General features: G+C 40.9%; 1 protein-coding gene across 1 annotated transcript in view; it reads left to right on the plus strand.

The window, feature by feature from the left end:
* LOC124722452 (aquaporin AQPAe.a-like) overlaps positions 1-13,772 on the plus strand; it is a 97,338-nt gene extending 83,566 nt beyond the window's left edge. Inside the window, exon 8 of the mRNA XM_047247612.1 lies at positions 13,662-13,772. Coding sequence (XP_047103568.1) covers positions 13,662-13,772 — 111 coding nt within the window. The remainder of the gene's footprint in view (positions 1-13,661) is intronic.
* Positions 13,773-27,135: the final 13,363 nt, after the last annotated feature.

The raw sequence follows: 27,135 nt of genomic DNA on the forward strand, positions 1-27,135 counted from the left end.
TCTTCGACTTATTCAGGCATATATTAACCTTGACATACTTGCTATATGGCGGTCAATTTTATGAGCAAAAGGAAGGAGTGGCAATGGGCAGCCTCTATCACCAGTGATTGCCAACCTATTCATGGAAAGATTTGAAGAGGAGGCACTTACATTGGCAACATATCAACCCACGTGCTTTTTTAGATATGTGGATGATACCTTTGTCATTTGGACCCATGGCAGAGAGAAACTAAATGCTTTTCAGGAACATCAAAATTCACGCCACCCAAATATAACATTCACAATGGAACTAGAGAAGGATGGACAACTCCCATTCCTGGAGGTATTAGTCAAGAGGAAGGCTGATGGCACATTTGGGCACAATGTGTAGCGCAAACAGACACCCACTGGCTTATACCTGCAAGCCAACAGCTGCCACCATCCGGCACTGAAGAACAGAGTGCTCAAAACTCTAGTCTACAGAGCACGTACTCTGTCAGACCCCAACAGTTTGCCGATGAAAATAGAACACTTACAGTTCGTGTTCAGTAAGAATGGATTCTCATCTAGAGACATCCAGAAGGCACTTTGACCTTCTACTCAACCACAGGATCTAGTAGAAGATGCGATGAGGGTGGCATACTTGCCATATGCCGGACTGATCTCTGCTAAGATCAACAGAATTCTCATGAAACATTACTTCAAGAGCGTATTTTGTTCACCCACTGAGATTGGGACAATATTGGGGGATGTATAGGATGGGGTCATTGAAGCCAGCCATTTACAACATACCATACGAGTGTGAGATGTCATACATCGGACAGACCACCAGGACTGTGGACATCAGGTATAAAGAACACCACAGGCAGAGCAGACTCAGACAGGCAACCAAATTAACCATAGCAGAACAGTGTATTGAGCTTTTTCACTCTGTGACCTACAGTGACACCAAGATTGTCACATTGACCCCTAGGTATTGGGACAGTGTTAGAAAAGGGTCCTTCGAGATCAACATCTCGGAGAATCTCGTCACCCGTGACATTGGATACCAGCTTAGCGTGGCCTGGGATCCGAGTCTTGAACTTCTGAAAGCTCAATGCAAAACACATCAAGGTTTCACAAGAAACAGGATTGGGGACCAAGAAGACAGCCAGGAGTCAGAGCACCAGACACTACAGATTTGTCCTGACACTCCCGAGATGACGACTACGACCCTAGAGTACGGCCAAGTCGGGTGGAGACTGCGGTCGGAACACCAGTGACCAGAGGGGAGCATGGGAGCTGGGCCTGGCTTGCGCGGACCGTGATAAAAACACTCGATGCAACGTGAACCAGTTACACAACGCTCAGCAAGAAATAGAACGGGAAACCAAGGAAACAGCCAAGTTACAGAGCACCAGACGCTACAGATGATGACCACGACTCCAGAGAGTGGCCAAGCCAGGCGCGGATGGCAGTGGGAACACCAGCAACCAGAGAGGACCATAGGAGCTGCATCTGGCATGCACTGTTCCACATCGTCTAAACCGCTATAGGTGTGATGAGGCAAAGTAGTATTCACCCTACGGCATTGACTACTAATTCTGTGTGTTGTTAAAAGTAACTTCAGGTTTTGGAATGTGTCTTCTTTATTTTTCGATGTTGATGTTCAACTGATTTTAGACGTCTGTTGTTGGGGCACTGCTGGGAGCATTACCTGTTAAGCAGTGCTACAGGGCATTGGTATGTGTCTCAGTTGACTGATGGAACACCTATGTTATTTAGTAACAGTTTTTCTGAGACATTGGCTTTCTCATATAATTGTCTGGCCTTCTGTTGGAATCGAAAAATAACCTCAGGTTGTTGCAGAGCTACTTGAATACATTGAGATGGAAACTGGGGATGTACGTGCACAATTATTCTTAAGGCTTTGATTTCAAGCACTTGTTCAAATGTTCAAATGTGTGTAAAATGTTGTGGGACTTAACTGCTAAGGTCATCAGGCTCTAAGCTTACACACTACTTAACCTAAATTACGTTAAGGACATCCGGACACAAACACCTATGCCCGAGGGAGAACTCGAACCTCCGCCGGGACCAGCCGCACAGTCCATGACTGCAGCGCCCTAGACCGCTCGGCTAATCTCGCGCTCAAGCGCTTAAAGGCGCTGCAATGTCTGTTTGCTGCATTGCCTGAGGTTCAAAAAATGGTTCAAATGGCTCTGAGCACTATGGGACTTAACTTCTGAGGTCATCAGTCCCCTAGAACTTAGAACTACTTAAACCTAACTAACCTAAGGACATCACACACATCCATGCCCGAGGCAGGATTCGAACCCGCGATCATAGCGGTCGCGCGGTTTCAGACTGTAGCGCCTAGAACCGCTCGGCCACTCCGACCCATTGCCTGACGCAAAGTAGTCATAATCCATAATCGGTCGGACAAACAGCCTGTAGCTGAGGAGGCCATTCGCAACAGTGAGTGAGGAGCCTTCATTGAGCAGCGGATAGAGTGCACCCAGGTGCTGCTCGACTTTCCAGCGAGTTGCCATTTTAACTGATGATCCATCATGACTTAAGATATGTCGCTGAGGGTAGCCATTCAATGTTTCCTCCAAATAACTGGATTTCTGGCACTTGCTGTGGTCGTCTACTGGTGAAAATGACGGCTTGGCTCATCTGCGAGTTGAAGAGGATCCTCCACTTATCGGACCATTGTTCGAGGTCAGAGCATGCATCCAGCAGCCGGTGGTGTATTGCCTGGGGTCATCTGCTTCATGTGTAGATCGCAGTGGCATCGGCATACATCGCCTTTTCCACCCTGGGGGGTGTGGGGATGTCTGATGTGAAGATGGAATACAGAATAGGACCAAGGACAGATCCCTGAGGTACTCTGGCACTGATGGGCCGGATTGTCGAATGGGATTCAGCGACTCGAATGGTGAAGGTTCTGCCTCGGATGTAGGTTGCCATGGATCAGGGAAATCCTTGCTGCTTCATCTTCCAGAAGAGTCCCTGATGCCAAACGCTGTCAAATGCCTTTGAGATATCAAGAAATACTGCCCCACAGTATTCCTTGTTATTGAAGGCGAGAGTAATTTCTTTGACCACTCTGATGACAAGTTGTTCTGTGGAGTGACCACACCAAAACCCAAATTGCTCTGGCAGGAGAATCCTCCATTGGTCCATTATGGTGTGGAGCCATTGCAGCAGCAGCCATTCGAATACTTTATTGATGTGGGGGAGCAGACTAATAGGTCAGTAGTTTGCCAGCTCTTTTCTGCTCTTCCCAGGTTTTGGTATAGGAATAACTTAGGCGTACTTCCATGCCATGGGATACATCATCAGCTGGAAGGTGTTGTTGAAGACAGCAGCCAGCCACACACAGGCCGCAGGTGGGAGCTCTTTCAGTGTTTTGTTGGGGATGTCATCTGCCCCTGGTGCCTAATTGTTGTTCAGACTCTTGATGCAGGTGCGGACGTCGTCCATCGTGGTGGGCTGTATGGGCTCCTCATCTGCAGTAACTGGTTGGTCCAAGTAGCGTTGAACTACTTCTTCAACTTGCTGGATGTGATACTCATCAACCAGGTCGTTTACCAGTCGAAACTTGCTTGGAAGACGTCAGCGATGGCGTTGGCCTTGTCCTCTGGAGTATAGGCCATCCCTGCTGGAGTGTCTAATGGATGAATGGTCGTCCGACGTTTCGTGAAAAAACGAACCATGTCCCAGTTGTTGGCGTCAGGTGTAGAAGACACAAATTTCGTGTCCCACTGCTGATTCTTGTGGGCAATTAAGGCGGCATTCATGTCGCGCCGAAGTTGGTTAACTTGTCTCTTAAGACTGGGGTCTCTGGCTAGACACCAGTCCTTGCAGAGACGATTGTGGAGTCTGATGAGATCCTGGATGTCTTGAGGGACGCCTGGTCGATGTGGAGGTAGCCATCTTGAATGAGGTGTGTACTACCTGAGAGCTAAAGTGATGGCATCTGTGTATGTCTCCATGGCGTCTTCAATGGGTGCATCTGTGGGAGTCGATTCCAGTGTGCCAGTAATCTGATCTCGATAGCTATCCAGTGAGTTTGTCTAAGATTCCACCATGGTGCCTGTGGAGGATAATGCACATTCAACCGGAAAATAACTGGAAGGTGATTGGAGTTTAAGGCCTCACTTCCGTTGTCATGAACTGGTTAGGCCCCTTAGTAATAGCGATGTCGAAGAAGTCTGGGTTGCCTCTAGAAGGGTAGCACATAGACTCCTCTGGTCCACAGGTGTGGGCGCCAACTTGCTCGAGGACTTGCAGAAGTCGTCGTCGATCTTAGGTGGTGGTGAGCGAGTTCCACGCCACATGTTTAGCATTAAAATCACCAACGAGGAACAGCTTTCCTGGAAATTACAACAGGGCCCTCGCATCTTCAACGTCGAGTTGTGGATTGGCCACAAAAGTGACAGTGCCTACCAATGTCTCGACGGCCACAGGTGTCGCTTCCGTCTTCTGCAAAGCAGGCGTTGGCATACCATAGTTCGTGATGGACCTTTTTATTAGATGGCCATACCGCCACCTGAAGTGGGTCAATTGTTACGATAACAATGATAGTTTGCAATATTGGCTCGCAGGTCTGGCTTCAGGTGTGTTTCACTGACAAAGCATAAGTCTACATGCTCATCCTCAAGAAACTGGCGGACCTCCAGTAGATCATGATAGACACCATCTATGTTGTAAGTGGCTATGCAGAGGTCTTCATAATGTCGAGATCTAGCCATGATGAGCAGCTGAGACTTCGCTGGTTGCTTGAAGCATGCTTCGAATAGTTGCTTCAACTGCTGCGGCAAGCACTGTTGGGAGTATTTGGATAGCTTTGCTCATCTCTGTTATGGCTGATATCATGGTATTCATGAGTTCCATAAGTTGGGCGATGTCAGCTGCTGTCGTCTGTGTTTGGGTACGTCCGGTATCATCGATGCGCCTGTTGTGTAGTGGTCGAAAAGACGCTGCATCAAGTGCAAAGGCTGCTTGTTTGGGGGGGGGGGGGGGGTGCCATAAAGGCACCATCCCGCAAGACATCAAGACATCTGCTGCCATTCGAGGTTGATGGACATATGCCACACCTCGTTGCATCAGTGGAGCTCACGCCGGCGGAGGTGCATCAGTGAATCGTTTGCTGGCAGGTATGCTTCTGATGACAGGATTCCCAGCTCGTCTTGTTTTGGCATTGAGAAGAGGTAATCCTCTTTGGTGTCGGCTGGCATCTTTGTGTTTCTGACATGTATGGTAACTTGCTGGGAGACTGCCTCCACAGAGTAGGTTCTTCATTGGATAGAGGATATTGGTGACTGTCATGTGGTCCTCCACACTTCACACACAAAAATGGCATAGTGCAGAGGTGGGTCACATGATTAAAACCTTGGCAGCAGAAACATTGAGCCACGCCTCTTGATTTCTGAAGCTTCTCGACAGAAACAGCCAATGCAAAGATTCTGCTGATTTTAAAGATGTCTCGATTCTCAGGTGGGTCTGGTAAGACCACCGCACGAACTTCTGATTTATGCTGCATGCCAGGCATTCGATGAAAAGTCCACAACAGTTGCCGCAAATCCAAGTGACTGCAGTTCACTCTTCAGGGTGTTGTTCAGTAAAGAGTCGACGACGCCTTAAATTACCACTTCAGAGATGGTGGTTGAACGATGGGAAACGTGTAGCAAGGTATGCCCCCTGCTCCCATTATGTCCATAACCTTCACGTAATCGTCAGTAGCCATCACAGTTAGTTTCAGCTTATCTCCTCAAGCCTGTTTAAAGCACTGATTTAAATTTTTTGTCAGCCAATCGTATAGCTTTCCATAAGTGACTGGGTACTGCATCACTATTTCTGGAATCTTGTGCTGCTGTTGCTGCTGTTGTGCTGCTGTGGTGCCGCAATATCCGTTTGCGCCGCCCCACCATCTTGTATGACGTCATAGCGGTTGCTGACAGGCGCGACCGGTGCTTCAACCTTGGCCTGCTTCTTCGCCTACTTCTTCTACAGCAGATGAATGAAACTTTCATCGGTGGCCGCCACATGGTGTTGTCCAGGCTCAGGGTCGCTTCGTTCTGTCGAAACTGTGCTGTTCATTGGTGAGCAGCGTCGTCATAGACCAACGCGTCTGTATAATAATCCATTGCCATGTCCGCGTCCCTTGCCATTGTCATCAACAGATCGTTTTCCTTCCACCTTTGCCGAGTCGTCATCGGTGGAGCAATTGTCAGGGCCAGCATGTTCGCACGCTGTGACATACCACAATCGAATGCGTCTGCCATGCGGAGACCGACTAGGGAACACCCAGCACCTTACAGGCATAAATACCAGACTCGATTCAGCCGAGGACCTCAGGGAAGTAAGGGGTAAAGCGCCTGGTAGACTGTGCTTACTACACTCCTGGAAATGGAAAAAAGAACACATTGACACCGGTGTGTCAGACCCACCATACTTGCTCCGGACACTGCGAGAGGGCTGTACAAGCAATGATCACACGCACGGCACAGCGGACACACCAGGAACCGCGGTGTTGGCCGTCGAATGGCGCTAGCTGCGCAGCATTTGTGCACCGCCGCCGTCAGTGTCAGCCAGTTTGCCGTGGCATACGGAGCTCCATGGCAGTCTTTAACACTGGTAGCATGCCGCGACAGCGTGGCCGTGAACCGTATGTGCAGTTGACGGACTTTGAGCGAGGGCGTATAGTGGGCATGCGGGAGGCCGGGCGGACGTACCGCCGAATTGCTCACACGTGGGGCGTGAGGTCTCCACAGTACATCGATGTTGTCGCCAGTGGTCGGCGGAAGGTGCACGTGCCCGTCGACCTGGGACCGGACCGCAGCGACGCACGGATGCACGCCAAGACCGTAGGATCCTACACAGTGCCGTAGGGGACCGCACCGCCACTTCCCAGCAAATTAGGGACACTGTTGCTCCTGGCGTATCGGCGAGGACCATTCGCAACCGTCTCCATGAAGCTGGGCTACGGTCCCGCACACCGTTAGGCCGTCTTCCGCTCACGCCCCAACATCGTGCAGCCCGCCTCCAGTGGTGTCGCGACAGGCGTGAATGGAGGGACGAATGGAGACGTGTCGTCTTCAGCGATGAGAGTCGCTTCTGCCTTGGTGCCAATGATGGTCGTATGCGTGTTTGGCGCCGTGCAGGTGAGCGCCACAATCAGGACTGCATACGACCGAGGCACACAGGGCCAACACCCGGCATCATGGTGTGGGGAGCGATCTCCTACACTGGCCGTACACCACTGGTGATCGTCGAGGGGACACTGAATAGTGCACGGTACATCCAAACCGTCATCGAACCCATCGTTCTACCATTCCTAGACCGGCAAGGGAACTTGCTGTTCCAACAAGACAATGCACGTCCGCATGTATCCCGTGCCACCCAACGTGCTCTAGAAGGTGTAAGTCAACTACCCTGGCCAGCAAGATCTCCAGATCTGTCCCCCATTGAGCATGTTTGGGTCTGGATGAAGCGTCGTCTCACGCGGTCTGCACGTCCAGCACGAACGCTGGTCCAACTGAGGCGCCAGGTGGAAATGGCATGGCAAGCCGTTCCACAGGACTACATCCAGCATCTCTACGATCGTCTCCATGGGAGAATAGCAGCCTGCATTGCTGCAAAAGGTGGATATACACTGTACTAGTGCCGACAATGTGCATGCTCTGTTGCCTGTGTCTATGTGCCTGTGGTTCTGTCAGTGTGATCATGTGATGTATCTGACCCCAGGAATGTGTCAATAAAGTTTCCCCTTCCTGGGACAATGAATTCACGGTGTTCTTATTTCAATTTCCAGGAGTGTATATACCCCTTACTCAACCCAGCGACGACCCTGCCCCCACACTGCGGCATTACTCTGTACCTGACACTAATCAGGCAAGTGTTAGAGTACACTGCTGTGATGTGGGTCAACACGGCCGACTCGTCAAGTGCAAAGCTGCAGACGGTCCAGAACAAGGAGCTTAGTTTAGCGCTTCACCTGCCACGAGACTTCAGCACCGGAAAACTCCACAAAATGGCTGGAATCCCGCCGCTAAAACACCGATTCCAACAAGCAGCGCAACGTTTTTACGCGGCCGTGTGGACGTGGGAGAACGCCCTCATCTGCGACTTGGGCAACCAACTGCACTGGCGCCAGACCACAAGATGGCCAGACCAGTTGCTGGTATAACGGAACGCCGCAACGCGAGCAAAGAAGACCTCTGAGCAGCCATGCAAATAAGATGAAGATCCCAAATGAGAGACCACATAATACACCCCCAGGGAGAAGTACGAAGAAAGGCGTGATCCGCCCATCCTACAACGTACCAGAGCATGAAGTTTCGCGAATTTGCCATGCGAAGCCCAAGGACCATTCTCGGGTAGCACCTGAAGAAGACAGCGAGTTACACTCTCGAAATATCGTGAAAGAACGACTCGAACATCCGGCAGAAGTTCAGTTTTTCAAAATATTCTCAATCTGTTTTTGTACACAATTATAAACATCACTCTTCATACTGGCTCCATCATAACCTTGCCCACAGCCTATTTTAAATCATTAATTTTGTCAATAAAAAATAATTTAGTCATCTGCTTGATTAAAACTGCTGCACCATGTTTGATGACTGCATTAAAACCTAGAAATAATTATTTTACGCCTATATCGATTTGTTCTCCATTTTCTGATCTGGTTATTACTGCATATCTCAGAACAATGCTCAGCTGATCTACCTTCGATACATCCTGTATTATGTTCATTATGATAGCGAAAAACAGTGATGCTCTAATTTGTTCTAGCAGCTTATTTTCAAGTTTGTTTAATAAGCACACAGTCATTTCATTTTGAATTTTTGGACTCACATACCTTACAGATTCTAAAAACAAAAAGGTGTGATTTTGAAAATGTTTTCAAATGCAACAAGTCGAAAAAATAAACAAAAATCATTTTTTAAAATAATTCTTTGAAGTGAAAACGATGAACTTTGGGCATAGCCAAAATTTGCCGCAAAGTGTGATCACGCCGGGAGACAAGCACTGCAATGGACAGAAAATTGCGTAGTATCCTTCCTTCTGACTTAAGTTCTCTCGATGTCATCTCAAAGCCGATGAACTTTTTGATAGAGTAAGTATGATATCGAATAAACTTGTAAGAACCATTTTCCAAAGTAACTCTTCTTTACGAATATCATTTTCTACTTTCTTGTCAACAGTCATTTTTTTCCAAACTTCGTACACAGCACATGCTTCCATATGTCCACTCAAGAACTTGTGTTCTTTAGTTCTTTCTGAAAAGTGCTTCCAGTCCTGGTTACCTGTACACCGTACATTATTCCTTTTCTAAGAAATCAGCACCAAGAATTTTGGAATAACACAACAAAAACCATTATCTGATCCATACTTAGAAAATAAAACATAATACGACGTTCAAAAACACCTGTTGTTCTGGTGGGGATCTTTGGGAAACAGTCGCGAGAGCTGTGACGGCACCATATCAAGAATTAGACGTTTTTCTTTATCACTCAGTGTCTGGTTTGTGAAGTTTCCTATGTCATACGAAGTTTTATTTACCTTCTCGAAGATCGTGACATTTCTTTCCCTGTTTCGTATGCCATGCAGATGTTGTAGACATGATCGGTGGCGTCGTCGAGGCCGGTGTTTTTAACTGCAATTATTGTCGGATCGTTTTCAGTGGGCTTCTCAGCAGATACCACACTATCTGAGTCACAGTCAACACAAATGTTTGCGCCAAAAGTACTTGTAAAAGTTTGAGTAAAACATTTGTCAAGTTTTGTTTACTCACTTCTTTTTCGTGACGTTGCTTTCGCTTAAACGCACCACTGAGTCGACTTTTTTTATGCATGATTTAGTTCACTTCAACGGAAACCCCGCAAACCAAACACATAGCCCTAATGCTTGGTTACACGTATGTGCTCGAATCGAATACTTACTGCACTGCGTTGACTTTATACGTTGTTAAGAATAAACCCGAAGAAAACATTGCACATGTATACTTGCGCGTTTGCTGGTACCTCAATGGCCCGTTGTTTTACCTTGAGCTTAAAGAACACACCCGCTAGAGTACACTAAAGTAATATGATAATAAGAAAAATTGTGCTGTAATGTCACTGATAAGACCGAAATATCTCACAACCGCTCAAATACTACCAGCACATTTGCACTGGCTGGCCATATCAAGAATCGTTAGATCGGTTACTGCTGCTAAAGTTGCAGGTTATCAAGATTTCAGTGAGTTTGAACTTGGTGTTAATAGTCGGCACATCAGCGATGGGACACAGCATCTCCGAGGTAGCGATAAAGTGGGTATTTTGCCGCACAACCATATCACAAGTCTACCGTAAATATCAGGAATCAGGTAAAGCATAAAATCTCCAACATCGCTGCGGCCGGAGAAAGATCCTGCAAGAACGGGGCCATCAACAACTGAAAAGAATCATTCAGCATGCCAGAAGTGCAACCCTTCCGCAAATTGCTGCAGATTTCAATGCTGGGCCATCAGCAAATATCAACTATTCAATGAAACATAAAATATCAGTATGGGCTTTCAGTACCAAAGATACACTAGTGTATGCTTCATGACTGTACAACACAAAGCTTTACCCTCGCATTGACCTGTCAACACCAGCATTGGACTGTTGATGACTGGAAATGTGTTGCCTGTTCGGACGAGTCTCCTTTTAAATTGAATCGAGTGGATGGATGTGTACAGGTATGGAGACAATGTAATGAATCTGTGGACACTGCGTGTCAACGAAAGACTACTCAGGCTGCTGGAGGCTCCGTAATGGTGTGTGGCATGTGCAGTTGGAGTGATGTGGGACCCCTGATACCTCTAGATATGATTCTGACAGATGATATGTACATAAGCATCCTGCCTGATCACCTACATCCATTCATGTCCATTGTGCATTCCGATTGACTTGGGCAATTCTAGCAGGACAATGTGACATCCCAAACGCCCAGAATTGCTACAGAATGGCTCCAGGAACACTTTTCTGAGTTTAAACGCTTCCAATGTCCACCAAACTCCCCAGACTCGAACATTATTGAGCATATCTGGGATACCTTGCAACATGCTGTTCAGAAGAGATCTCCACCCCCTCTTACTCTTATGGATTTATGGACAGCTCTGCAGGATTCATGGTATCAGTTCCCTCCACCACTATTTCAGACATTAGTTGAGTCCATGCCATGTCGTGTTGCAGCACTTCTACATGTTCGTGGGGGACCTACACGATATTAGGCAGGTGTACCAGTTTCTTTAGCATGTCAGCATCTATTCATAGTGGCTCATTTTTCTGCTAAATGTAATGTTTTCTTATTGCTTTCATTGCTATCACTGAATGGTTTTCCTCTGCAATGTGGGCTGCAAATGTAGATTTATTCACGTTTCCAAGCCTTAAGGCATCAAGGTGCTCTTTGTACCTATCCTGCAAACTTCTGCCTGTCTGACCAATGTAGAATTTTCTGCATGAATCACATTGGAGCTTGTATATTCTTGATTTACTGTAGGAATCCTTGGAAAGATTTACAGAATGGATCACTTTTTCCAGTAATTTATTGTTAGGAGAGAAGCTAATATTAATATTCTCCTTTTTAAGTAAGTTTGCAATTTGGTATGCTATTGGGTCTGTGAATAGTATAACAGTATATTTAGGTTCAGCTTCTACAGAAGGCTGATTTGTTTTTGATTGAATGCTGCATGAACTGCTGTTCCCTGGAGCTGTGGCATTTGTTTTTATTTTGTTGTGGAGTTTGTATATTATTATGTGGTCATAGATATTATTGTGGGCAACTGTTTTAATTATACTGATTTCATTTTGTTGATCTGTGTGATTCATAGAAACGTTCTCCATTTGGATATCATGGCTCTGAAGTATGCCATTTTGTGTTGGCTGGGATGACATGAGGAGTTGCCAAAGGTGACGTCTGTGATGGTGGGTTCCCTGTAGATGATAAACTGATTGATGTTTATGGTCAACATTACAGTTTTTAAGATCAAGAAAATTTATGCTCTTATTTGTTTCAAGCTCAAATGTGAATTTAATATTTTTATGCATTTTGCTGAGGTCTGTTGCCAATGTATCAGTTTCAATGTTTGTACCATCAAAAATCGGGATTGTATCATCAATATGCCTTTTGTAGTATATTATTTTGTTTGTGATTAGTTGAGAAGTATTTTTGTTCTACATGGTTGATGTAAATGTCTGCTAATATACCAGCTAAGCCAATGTGTAATATGTATTGATGAAAGCATGAAAAACCCATCTGATGTATTGTAAAAAATTTGAAATCATTAATGGCACTTTTGAATAAAGTAACCTGAAACCAGTATGTGGCTGGTTACTGTACACCATCAACAATTTATTTATGTAACAGCCATATGACAAAATTGCACATGTTGAATGGCTTCATATTACCTTTTGTGGGGATACATTAAAAAGAATGGTATCAGATGCTGGTGATACATAAGGAATGTCAAACGTATGGTGCACATCTTGAAGTTTATTCTTTCATTTATCACAAACCACAAATTTATAAAATAAATATTGACAATTGTACAAAGACTTAATCCCACACCTGTACATTAGGACCTTATCATATTTATATATGCTCCAAATGATGTGTTTGTGTGAGGTGTCACCTGACCCATGTGCTGCAGTGATAGTACCACCACACTGATCTTGTTCCACTTCATGCCATACACAAGGGAGAACGCTGCTAGTGGACATTCGTAAAAAAGCAAGGTGGACATCTTCTTTACTGACCATCTGTCCTCAATGATTAAATATATCTTTTAATATTAGCTACAGTGCCAAAAAAGTTTATTTTATTTTAAAAAATTTTCAGTACCTGCATTTCCTATACTGTAGATTTAACTTAGTCAGATCACACTGCAGTAACTAAAACTATTGTTACAGAAAAAAGCCATTCAAATATCATGCACACAGTGCATGCCTGAATTACTAAATGGGGGAAATGCAGTTGGCGAATTTACTCTCCATCCTCAAGCATGATACAGTATGGATAGCTTTCCAAAAGCAAGTTGTGTACCTGCTCCCACAGCAACAGCAACCACATCACATTACTTTCGCATCAACGCATAGTTTTCTATGACAAAATCTTTCCATAGCAGATCACAAAGGCTCAGAATGGCATTGCTGGCAGTCATGCACCTGCTTGAATTGAATATCATAGGTGCTGTGGCACTCATGTATGGTACCTTGCCAGGACTGCTGTATGACTGTCTCTCAGAGGCAAGGCAGCAGTTTGCATATGTCTAAATTCCTACACAGGAAAGACACATGACATTAACTATACATACAATTACACTATTCCACATGACTGCTTCTCTTACAATGGAGTGACCATTTCCTTCTCTTCAGGAACAGCATAGATGAATCCACTTCCTTATACTATTCCATATGTGATGCAGATGGATTCACTCTCAAACCGAATGTGGTTGAATCCATCTAGATATAGTATTATGGATGTGAAGTTGGTGGATTCCCATCCACACCAAATGTAAGTGAATCCAAATCTGCATGATATACTGGATGTAATATTTATGGATTCGCTTCAGAACCCTAACTCTGATGTTGGGTGTCCCCCACAGGTAAAGTAGACACATGGAATAGCATAACTGTATATATGATTAATGTGCTATGTGTTTTTTGTAGTTACATACTTGGACATCTGCAGCCTTCTTCCCAGGCTCTGTCACATGTGCTCACACAGCAGCTTTGGTGGGGTACCACATGTGCCAGAGTGCCTATGATATTTATTTATAGTCAATTATAACATCACTTTTAATGTTTCAAATAGATCATCGTAGTAACATGCCCATATTATGTCATTATAATAAAGTTACCCACCTAAATTCATTTACCATAAATAAATCATACCCATAGAAACTATGCCATAAAATTATAAACATAACTACAAATGAAATTACCACAATAGATAGAACAGAGTCGCTTTACTCATTCCCCAAACCCACACACAGTATACTGTCACAAAAGCGCATAAACAAAATATGTTTATGTAGTCCTCACTTAACTCTATGAACATTATCAATGTACTTCAAGTATAAAAGTTAAAAAAAAGGACGATCATTCCACTTGGGACCTGTGGAAGGTACATTAGCTTAATTGTTTTAGTTGTAAATATCTGTCACGTATTATTGTTTTTCTGACATGTTCTACATCCTGGAGGACCTCCTCACTATAGATCAATTGGAATGAAAGTTAATCTAATCTAATAGTGACTTAAGCTTCAAATGTCTCACAGTATTCACATAGCTTTTAATTTCCATAATTTGTTTACTCTTATGGTCTAACAAGCCTCTTTCTCTACTATAGACTTTCCTCCCACCATAACACAAGGTTAGAAACAAAGTTGGAAAAATTTGCTAAAAATTTAGATCTTATCGCAATACCCATATTTACCAGCTGTTTGCAATAACAATTAAAAAAACAGTAAAATTTTAAATTTGACTTCACATCTTGTGAAAACCAAATTTCTTCGAAAATTGCACAGAAGTCCTCCAACAGCAGTTAAAATTCATAACCATTTACTTTTACATGTTTCAAGATAACCTAAATATAATGTACCTCAGTTTTGTCTAAATAAACCAGACCAAATGTAAGTTTCGTTTGAAAGGAGTATAAAAATTTTCAAGAAACAATGAAGTTTTCTTCACATAAACTTCATGAAATTCAAAATGCAATAAATGGTATTTCATATCGTAAAAGTTTTGAACGTAGGCAGTAACAGACAATATTTATTTCAAAACCTCAGAATTTTTTTTCCACTTCAGTCACAAATATTTTTTTTCACTTCTGACAATTGTGAGATTAACAGCACATTATCTCTGCACTTTTACTGAATCATTTCTTACCTACTAAAGAGAGGGTGCCAGATTGATAGTGTAAGATGATTTGAAAGCTTAAATAGATGAGTTGAAGAAATCATGTGCCATGGCAAAAAGAAATTTCAGAATTAATACCGATTGAGCATTGAGGCCCTGGGTTCACCATATCCAGGTCACAAACAGAACTCATGTCCCTCTGGGGATATCTTCATTAGTGTCCCCATCTTTGTCATTTGATTGGACCTCATATGGTTCACACACTATCATGGCTACATGTTTTAACACTTTCCTGTTCAGTACCTTCACCACATATTTCCAAGAAAGACATATACTTTTCTTTAACTAGACCTACTGTGAATCTGCAAATGACCACATTATTAGCAACACTGTCTTTGCACATACTTTTCCATCTTGTACTTTTCCAATTTAGTCAAATCATTATTAAAGTCAAAATTCTCACAAAAATCTACTGCAGGCAAAGTCTTATTATTGTGAGTCTCATTCCTCATAAACATACTATTATCGTTTGTCCTACATACAGTTTCAATATACAGTTCTGCTTTGATGACTATTACTTCGTAATAATTCTGTATGTGTAATCTGAAGTTTTCCTATTTTGAACAATAGATAGGTTTATGCTTGGTGAAGTTATGTCAGCATAAGCACTGTTCGGTTCTAGTGTCACTTAAAAATTTAAGCTCCATTCGAACAGGCCTTGGAAATCCCAATGGTACCAATTGACCACTGTGTCATCATCAGCCCAAAGGCACCACAGGATACTGATGAAGAGGAGCATGTAGTCAGCACATTGCATGCTCTGGCTGTTGTCAGTTTACATGACCAGAGCTCCTGCTCCTCAGTCAAGCAGCTCTTCCACCGGTCTCACAAGGGCTAAGTGCACGCCACTTGCCTACAGAACTTGGCAGACTGATTGGTCACCCATCCAAGTGCAAGCCAAGCCCAACAACACTTAACTTCAGTGATCTGATGGGAACCTGTGTTATCATTGCAGCAAGGCCATGTAGTGTCACACTATGGTTTATATCCTTATGTTGTAGAAGAATATAATAGGTTACCTCAATTTAATGCTTTTCTTCAACAAAAAGACTATGTTCAATATCATTCACATTTATTCTAGTCTTCAAATAGGTTTTCGTTTCTGTAATGTGATTAGTGCCGATGGCCTTGACGCAGTGGTAACACCTGTTTCCGTCAGATCACCGAAGTTAAGCGCTGTCGGGCTAGGCTAGTGCTTGGATGGGTGACTGTCCGGTCTGCCAAGCACTTTTGGCAAGCAGGGTGCACTCAGCTCTTTTGAGGCAGATTGAGGAGCTACTTGATTGAGAAGCAGCAGTTCTGGTGTCGGAAACTGACATACGGCAGGGAGAGTGGTGTGCTGTCTACATGCCCCTCCATATACGAATCCGGTGACACCTATGGGCTGAAGATGTCACGATGGCCAGTCTGTACCTTTGGGCCTTCATGGCCTATGCACAAAGAGTTTAGTTTAATGTGATTAGTATTGTCCCATATTTTACCTTTAATTGTTTTCAGTTGTTCCCCATTTCCCTCTAACTGTTTTCTGATGTTATCTTTCAGTACTTGTAGGTGCTTGTTAGCATTTGACACTAATCTGGTGACTAGTTGTTGGTGGAACTCCCATTTGTTCACTTTTTAGGACTGAAAATGTTTTTATCCCCCACCCTCACTCCACCCCCACCCCCTGCTTCATTTCGTGTTTTTCCACACTCCCCAATTTTCTTGAAAAACAGTTCAAGCAAAATTACCAAATTCTAATATTTCAATGATATTTATCATGATACTTCTTCTGAAACTCAACTTTACTGTCTTCTGTTGGTTTTTAACTTACTTTAAGTGCCAGTGATTACTCTCAATACACACTTAAACCATACTGTAATCCCCCATGTTATTTCCAAGTTACTTCCAGTCCATTCGTTCTCTGCAGCCAATTTTCACATAAATTTTAAAACATGTATATTTTTTTCCTTTATTCATTTTAAAAAGAGTGTTCTACTAGCTTCTTAAGATATTTTTAACTGACCCTGACTGAGCATTCATGTATGATGTTCCACTTTCCTTCTTCTTTTACAAAATAATTGCTCTTGTAGTTATGAATCTGAAATATGAACTCTTCTAGCATCAGACAGTACATGTTAAATTATAGGAAAGGATGACATTAACTGAAGTTTATAAAAGAATTAGAACTTGAGTAATTTTTTTTACTCATCTGTATAGTAGTTTCAAATATGAGATCCATTGTCTTCTTTGTTGAGAGATAAAATAGAAATCCTGGGTTTTATACTTCACACTAAAAAAACTTTTTTACAATGACACTGCACAATGGTTTTTTGACTTTTCCGTTTCTTGTTAGAACATCAAACTTTCACAGTAAAGAGTCTTGTTATACCAAAGAGAGCTTCTCTGCAAGTGCAAATTTTGCATGATAAACATGTTTTACACAGTACACATATCAACACAATTTGCACATACATGTTGCAAACTACTGACTGAGACAAAGAACAAGTGCTTCATGGACAAGTTACATGCTAGATGTCCACTCAAAAATAACTGTAAACCAACTGACTCAATTGGCACAGAATGTATTTCTATATATTAGAACATGATCTTTTGGAAAGTTCTAGAAGCAGTAATGGTTCAGATTAATATTTGTATTGCTTTTCTGTTTTTCAATAGTGAATCATTTAATCAAAGTTACATCTTATGAAGTTTGCAAATATCGAAGGATAAAATTAGTAACATAGATTGTTTTAAATAATTATGACATACATTCTTTGAAATTTTCAAGTCGGTTTTGTATGTAAGACAATAAATACTTCACTTTTTCTACCATGTGGATGCATTTATGAAAACTTTGATATGATTTTGAAACATAACAGTTATTTCTGTTTATTGAATAAATAAATTTTGGGAACAATTATGTGAATAACATTCTGGCAAATATATGAAACACATGGTGTTTTTGATAACGCATGTAAATTGAAATCTATAGGATAACTAATTTTTGTAGTGCAACATTAATACACAGAAATATGCAAAGTTATTATTATGTTGTGTGCAAATTTCTGACGGTAAACGGTTCAGAAAATGCACCAGTATATATCATAAACATTTGGGAAGCAAGAACCTCATAATCTGTATCTGAAAATTAGGTAAATGTTACTGGAAAGGTGTTGCAGTGAATCTTGGTTCATTATAACAGGCAGAAGATAGATGAGGAGATGGACAGATAGAGGGAGTGGGAAGAGGAGATGGATACAAAGAGGGTGGCATGTGGAGGAGATGGACATAAATATAGGGGGCAAGAGGAGATGTAAATGGGAGGAGGACATTGACAGAGAGAGAGAGAGAGGAGAGAAGGCGAAGATGCACATAGAGAGAGGGAAGAGAAGGAGATGCACATAAAGAGATGGGGAGGAAGAAATGAACATAGAAAGACAGATAGGAGGAGGACATAGACAGAAGGAGAGGGGAAAGGAGAGAGGGGGAGAAGGAACAGATAAACAGGAGATGGACAGTGAAAGGGAGGGAAGGAAGGGGAGATGGACAGAGAGTATAATGAATTTCCTTTGAGAGGTGGAAGCTTCTGTCCACAAATCAGCATGGTTTTAGAAAGCATCACTTGCATGACACTCAGCTTGTGATTTTCTTACATGATATCCTGCAAACTATGGATGGAGGGCTAACAGGTAGATTTCATATTTCTAGATTTCTAAACAGTGTTTCAAACAGTATTCTACTGCAGACTGTTAACAAAGTATAGGCCTATGGAATAGTTTTCCAGATGTGTGAGTGGCTCAATGACTTCTTAAGTAACAGGACCCAGTATGTTGTCCTCAATGGCAAGCGTTGATCACAGACAAGGTCATTGTCAAGAATGATCAGGAGAATTGTGTCCCCCAGTATTGCGATTGGCTAGAAGACTTGTTAACTAACAGGACACAGTATTTTGTCCATAACAGCTAGTGTTCATCAGAGACAAGAGTATTGTCAGGAATACCCCAGGGAGGTGTGATAGGACTGCTGTTATTCTTCAATTTAGGAAAATGATCTGGCAGAAAGGGTCAGTGCAATCTGTGGCTGTTTGCTGATGATGTTGTGTGGTGTATGGGAAGTTGTCATCATTGAGTGACTGTAGAAGGATACAAGATGACTTAGACAAAATTTCTAGTTAGTGTGTTAAATGGTAGTGAGCTATAAATGTAGGAAAATGTAAGTTCATGCAGATGAGTAGGAAAAACCAAGGACCTTGCTGTCGGTGGGTGGCTTGCATGCTTCAGTGACACAGATAGCTGTACCATAGGTGCAACCATAGCACAGGGGTATCTGCTGAGAGGCCAGACAAATGTGTGTTCCTGAAGAGGGGCAGCAGCTTTTCCAGTTGTTGCAGGGGCAACTGTCTGGATGATTGACTGATCTGGCCTCTTAACATAACCAAAATGGCCTTGCTGTGCTGTTACTGTGAACAGCTGAAAGCAAGGGAAAACTACAGCCATAATTATTCCTGAGGGTGTGCAGCTCTTCTGTATGCTTAAATGATGATGGTGTCCTCTCGGGTAAAATATTCAAGAGGTAAAATAGTCCCTCATTTGGATCTCCAAGTGGAGCGTTCTCAGGACGATGTCATTATCAAGAGAAACAAAACTTGTGTTTCACAGATTGGATCATGATGTTAGATCCCTTAGTTGGGCAGATTGGTTAGGAAATTTAAAAATGGAAATGGATAAGTTGTAGTTAGATATAGTGGGAACTAGTGAAGTTCGATGTCAGGAGAAACAGTTCATCCGCTCAGGTGAACACCGGATTATAATACAAAATCAAATAGGGGTGATGCAGGAGCGGGTTTGATAATGAATGAGGAAGCCCACGGCAGTACAAGTTTATATGCCAATTACCTCCATAGATGATCAAGACTTTGAAGAAATGTATAATGAGATACATGAAATCATTCAGATTGTTAAGGGAGATGAAAATTTCATTGTGGTGGGGTACTCAAATTCAAAAATAGGAAAAGAAAGAGAAGGAAAAATAGTGAGTGGGTATGGACTCAGGGAAGGGGATGAAAGAGTAAGCTGCCTGGTAGAATTTTGCACTGATCATAATTTAATCGTTGCTAACACTTGGTTTATGAATCATAAAAGAAAGTTGTGTGTATGGAAGAGACCTGAAGACACTGGAAGGTTTCAAATTGATTACATATTGGTAAGGCAGAGATTTAGGAACCAGATTTTGAATTGTAAGACATTTCCAGGGGCAGATGTGGACTCTGACCACAACATATGGGTTATGAACTGTAGATTAAAACTGAAAAAATTGGAAAAAGGTAGGAAACCTGGATGAATTGAAAGAACCAGAGGTTGCTGAGGGTTTGAGAGGGAGCATTAGGCAATGGTTAACTAGGACACTGGGAAAGGAATACAGTAGAAGATGAATGGGTAGCTTTAAGAGATAAAATAGTGAAGGTAGCAGAGGATCAAATAGAGAAAAAGACAAGGCCTAGTAGAAGTCTTTGGATAAGAAAAGAGATATTCAATTTATTTTATGAAAGGAGAAAATATAAAAATGCAGTAAACAAAGTACGCCATAAGAAATACAAGCGTTTAAAATACGTGATGACAGGAAGTGCAAAATGGCTAGGCAATAATGGCTAGAAGACAAATATAATGATTTAGAAGCATATTTCACTAGGGGAAAGATAGATATGAACTACAGGAAAATTAAAGAGGTGTTTTAGAAAAGAGAATTAGTTGCATGAATATCAAGAACTTAGATGGAGAATGAGTTCAAAGCAAATAAGGGAAAGTGTAAAGTTGGAAGGAGTATGTAAAAGATCTACACAAGAGAGATGGACTTGAAGGCAGTATTATAGAAAGGGAACTGGATGTAATGAAGATGAGATAGCAGATATGATACTGTCAGAAGAATCTGACAGAGCTCTGGAATATGTAAGTTGAAACAAGACACTGAGAGTAGTCAATATTTTCTCAGAACCGCTGATAGCCTTGGAAGAGCCACCCATGACAAAACTCTTTCATCTGATGTGCAAGATGTATGAGACAGGCAAAATACCTCAGACTTAAAGAAGAACATAATAATTCCAATTCCAAAGAAATCAGTTGCTGACAAGTGTGAAAATGACCAAACTATCAGTTTAATAAGTCAAGCTTGCAAAATACTAACAGAAATTCTTTACAGAAGAATGGAAAAAGTAGTAGAAGCCAACCTCAGGATCAATCAGCTTGGATTCCAGAAAAATGTAGGAATACACAAGGTACTGCAGAGCTTATGACTTATCTTAGAAGATAGGTTAAGGAAAGGGAAACCTAAGTTTGTAGCATTTGTGGACTTACAGAAAGCTTTTGATAATGTTGACTGGAATATTTTCATTGAAATTATGAAGGTAGAAGGATAAAATACGGGGAACAGAAGGCTATTTACAACTTGTACAGAAACCAGGGGCATGAAAGAGAAGCAGAGGTTGAGAAGGGAGTGAAACAGGATTGTAGCCTTTTCCCAAAGTCACTGAATCTGTACACTGAACAAGCAGTATAGGAAACCAAATAAATATTTGGAGTGGGAATTATAGTCCAAGGAGAAGACATAAAAGCTTTGAAGTTTGTGTCAGAAACAGCAAAGGACCTGGAAGGGCAGTTGAATGCAATGGACAGCGTCTTGAAAGGATATAAGAAGAATATCAATAAAAGCAAAACAAGGACAATGGCATGTAGTTGAGTTAAACCAATTGACCTTAATAGAATTAGATTAGGAACTGAGACACTGAAAGTAGAAGATGACTTTTGCAGTTTGGGCTGCAAAATAACTGATGATGACCAATGTAGAGAGGATGTAAAATGTAGACTGGCAACAGCAAGAAAAGCCTTTCTGAATGAGGGAAACTTTAACTATATTGTAATTTGTCTTTATTTAGTGGTCTTATGTGGTTTTCCTTCTGTCATAAGTCCTTTGCTTTGAGGTCTGGATTATGTCTTCCAGTATATTGCAGTACAACTTGTTCTGCAGAGCTATAGTATCAACTGTCAGATATATTTTCCTTTTTCTGCTGAAATATATTTTTGTGTCTTGTGTAATCTATTTGTTTCCATTTTTGTTCAGTCTTAACTCTATTGGTATAAGTGAAATCAGTTTTCATATAAGATGAAAGCTTCATTAAAATTTGTTGTATTTCTCAGGCAGTACATAAGCATTGTAAACATCTCAGCAGTTCATGTTTTCTAACAGTTTCCCAAAATATTCAATTTTTGTCTTATTTCTGGCTCTCTTATGTATTAGTCTAAAATACAGTGAAATTTCCTTATATGTGAGACTATTAATGTCTTAATGATCTATGTGAAGCATTCACAACAAAGTCCCAAAGGTTGCAGTACTCTTTAAAAGTAGTAGATCCCACATAATACCAAATACAGAGACTTTTTCTGTAAATCCAAGTGTATAATAAAAGGGTATGCTAGATTCAGATTCAGATTCAGATTCTTTATTAGTCATTCAGCATTGTTACATGCAATAGACTTCGTCAGTTCACTTAACTTATTAATTTTACAAAAAAAATTTTTTACACATTTAAGTTGATATTAGGCATTTCTAAAAATTCTTCTAATGAATAGAATGGATTGGTTAACAAGAAGTTATGAACATTGTCTTTAAATAATTTGTCAGGTCTGATTGACCCATTTTTAGACAATTTGTTATATATTTTAATTGCCATATACTTATGACTATTGTTAGTTTTGGCTAATCTATTTTGTGGCAACAGCAGAGAAGTACACGTTCTTGTATAGTAGCCATGTCTTTCATTTGTTACACTTAAATTAGGTAGTTCAGCAAGTATGTAGTTAACACTGTCAAGAATATATAAATTAATTACTGTTAAAATTCTATATTTAGTGAACAATGGTTTACAATGTGTTCTATTATCTACCTTAGCCATTACTCTGATTGCTTTCTTCTGGATCACCATAATTTCATTTATTTTTCTGCTGTTTCCCCAGAGTATTAACCCATACCTTAAAACAGATTGAAAAAAGGCAAAGTATGCTGTCCTTACATACTCAAATGTCACACAACACATCAGTCTCTTCAACAAATATATAACTCTTGACAACCTAACCACTATGTGATCTACATGAGAGTTCCATGTTAGACTGTTGTCAAGTACAATACCTAAAAACTTTGCCTTTTGTTTTTCTATTTTTGTAGACTTTGATAGACTGAACCACATATTCTGGGTCTTTTCCTCATTTAATAGCAGACCATTGGCATTAAACCATGATGTTGCATTTTCTTTTGCCAATTTCATATCACTTACAAGGTTATCAAGTACATGGTTTACAGATAGAAAAGTTGTGTCATCTGCATACATATATGTCTTTACATCTATATTTCCTGGTAAGTCATTTATGTGTACAAGGAAAAGAAGTGGTCCCAATTTAGATCCCTGTGGCACTCCATGTTGAACCTCGAGTATGTTTGACAGATGACTTCCTGAACTCACCACCTGGTTCCTTTTATTGAGGTATGATTTGATGAGTTTTAAACTTTTATCACATATTCCATAGTACTCAAGTTTAGAGAGCAGAAGTGAGTGGTCAACACAGTCAAAAGCTTTGCTCAGATCACATAAGGTTACCTGTGCGTGCGCATGGTCCTCAAATGCTGCTAGAATGTCTCTGACTAAGAGCTCTATGGCATGTATAGCTGACCTTCCTTTTCTGTAACCAAACTGTGATGCACTTAACATACCATTTAGTTCTAGGTACTCATACATCTGCTTATATATTATGCCTTCAAAGACTTTTCCTAGTACTGGAATTAGTGAAATTGGTCTGTAGTTTGCAGGATCTGATTTGACACCCTTCTTAAAGACTGGAGTTACCTTGGATAGTTTGAGAGGATCAGGAAAAAACCCTTCTATGAGACACAGGTTTATAGAATACGTTAATGGTGCTGCAATGTAATGTATGATTTCTTTCAATAGATTGTTTGACATATTAAAAATATCTGTACTGTATGAATTTTTCATTTCTTTGACTATTTTAAGAACTTCATGTTGGCATACCTCTCTGAAGTGTTTCAATGATGATCTGGCCCTATTATGATTTGGGTTTGCTCTCTTCAGATAATCTATATATGTTACATTCGGTTTACTGATCAGCTTTTTGATATCATCAGCACAGCTTACAAAATATTTATTGAATGTATCTGCTGGTATTGGGACTGTCTTGTCGAAGTTTCTGACTTCACATTTAACAGTATTAATTACTGACCAGGCTGTTTTGCATTGGTTTTTACTATTTTTTATGAAATTTGTGTTGTATCTTAGTTTCGCTAATTGCAACTCTTTCTTATACAGTTTCTTAGTGATTTTTTCAAGATCCTTAATTTCATTAGAATTGTTTACTTTGGCAAGGCGCTTCAACAGCAGTAGCTTATTTTTTAGATTCTCCAGTTCTTTGGTGTACCAAAATTTACCTTTTCTTGTTTTATGGTATTTCTTTTGAACAAGATGGGCTTTTAAAATACCTGTTAAGTAATTGTGGAATGTTTCATAAACTGTTTGGGCACTGGAATCACAGTTTTGAAATAATTTGTCCCAGTTTGTTATGCTCAACTGGTTTGTTAGTTTTATGAGATTGTGTTTTGTTAATATTAAGGTATTAGATTTTGTTAACTTTTGTCCAGCCTTGCTCTCATCTCCTTTTATAAAATGTCTTAACTTTACTGTTAACATGGAGTGGTCTGAGAAAACAAACTCCTTTACCTTGGTGGAGTACATATCACGAGCACAGTTGACAAAAGCATTATCCAAGCACGCTTGTAGTCTTGTTGGTTCTGAATTTACATGATGGAAGTTGTGCTGCCTCAGCATATTCAGTAACTTATTTACACTGGGTTTGTTACATGTTACATCAAAGCTTGAATTAAAGTCTCCCCCAATTACAGTTACATACTGTTTCCATTTCGTTATGTAGCAGAGTACACTGTCTAAATTATCTAAAAAAGTTTTATCATCTGAGTCAGGGGAATGGTAGATACATACTATGATAAGTTTCATTATATCACATATGATCCCGGTAATTTCAAAGTGTTTCTCTACACATGCCCAACCAAGATCTAGTTCTCTACACTCTATTTCATTTGAAACATAGATAACAGTACCACCATTACGGTACTGAGATCTGCAAAAACTGTTTCCATATTTATAACCTTCTGGTACATAGTATTGTATTTGTTCTGGTTTAAGCCAATGTTCTGATATACATAAGAAAGAATACTTATTCTGTGGCAATGACTCATCCAGAATTTCAACTTTATTTTCAAGACCCTGAATGTTTAAAAATAGGATGTTGTTGTGACTTATCTGTGAGTTAGCAGGCTGGTTTTTCACATTTTTATTTTCTTCTTGGCTTGAAACCATAAAAAATTATCACTGAATGACACAGATGTATTTTTCCTTTGGCTCCTCCTTAAGCATTGCTGTGTTGCTGCTCCAGTCGTTGTTGGTTCTGTTACTGCTGCTGCTTCTGCTGATAATGATGGTGCTGCTGCTGTTTCACTTATTTCTGGTGTTTGTTGTTCCATAACTACTGTGCCTTTCTGTGAATTATTAACATTTGGAGTGTTCACTTGCATTAATAAAATTTCACATTTGTCTTGGAGAGGTGTAGCTTCACTGATAGCAGATTTCACATTGGATTCTACAGGATACACACACTTCCTGTCCATGAGAGGTATGACTTTTCTATCATCACACTGCACATTTGAGATTTTATTTACAAGTTCTAAAATTTTGGTTACTATTACGTTTTTTCCCAGTACATTTAGATGGGAACCATGTGTTGTGTGAAATCTTTTCCCTAAGTTGCTGATGTTGACAAATGTTACATTTTCAAACCGCTTGCAAATATTTTGCATCTCTTTATTTGCAGTTTCAATTTCTTTATTTACACAAGACCATTCTATCAAGTCGTAACGGTGTGGCACTGAAAAAACAATAACATTTGTTCCTCTCAGCTCATACAGTTTTCTTTTTAGCGAGATTAAGAGATCGTTTTTTTCGTTCCTAGCTATATCATTAGATCCCGCCAGGAAGATGGAAAAGTCCTTTTTGCTCAATGAGGAAATTTTTTCTTGACTCATTGACGTAGCAGCACTGAATTTTGCTCCTGGTTTTATTGTACAGTTAAAACTAAAATTCTGACTACTTGTACGCCGAAATTCAGCGGCTGTATTTCGTCCTTGGCTGTCGGCATACAGTTCAATTTTACCGGTACTTGCTGTTCCGAGATTGCCTGTTTTCTGCCTATCTTTGCAGTAAGCGAAGTCTTGTTTGGCACTATTTATTATGTCTTTCTTGCTAACACATGTCGATATTGTCTCAGTAGAGCAGCTTAGCGGTGGAAGATTTTTCGTGAGCACTTTCGCATATGATCTTTTACTTAACTGCTGCTGAAATATTCCATGTTTTACCTTATTCACAAAGTCGTTTGATTTTCCACATGGTACACTCGCATTGTTAACTTCACTTTCACAATCCGTAGTCGAAAGAGCTTGAAAGTAATTTTCGTTCACTATATTTCTGTTTCTTTCGCCGTTTTCTGTATCTTGTATTATCTGTTTGCGTCTTTTGTACTTCACTTCCGTCCAATTCTCCGACATATTCGTACTTTCATGGCGCGAGTTTTTCATGTTCCGTTCACTTTTTTCTTCTTTAAGTTTCTTGATATCCATCTTCAAGGAACTGATAATAAATTGTAAACTAGACACCCGTTCGCTGAGCTTTGTAATTTCATCCTTACAACTGTCACAATTTTTCTTTTTCACGGCAAAATTCACACTTTTTCTCGGACACGCACAACGAATTTTTACACTAGCCGCCATATGGGAAACAAAGCTAGTTTTCAGTAGACAAGGAACTTAAATTGACCAAAATAGAAACTGAAGCTCATGTTAGATTGTGTGGGCAATACTCAGTTTTAAATGTGGACATAACCTTCTAAGTGGGTATTTTTATCCATCACCAGACTCACACCACTGATTTAACCAAAAAGTTCAGTCTGTTTGTATGAATATCCCCCCCTGTCAGGCTATCATTGTTGCAGGAGTCTTAAATCACATTGCAGTTATTAAAATTTTGTTAATGGTGAGCATGCTAAGACATCCTGTGAATATTCTCAAAAGCTTCAGTCAGTGAATATCAATGCAATTTCTTCAAAGCCCAGTTGTGC

This window comes from Schistocerca piceifrons, chromosome X (genome assembly GCF_021461385.2).
Source record: "Schistocerca piceifrons isolate TAMUIC-IGC-003096 chromosome X, iqSchPice1.1, whole genome shotgun sequence".
Classification (NCBI taxonomy): domain Eukaryota; kingdom Metazoa; phylum Arthropoda; class Insecta; order Orthoptera; family Acrididae; genus Schistocerca; species Schistocerca piceifrons.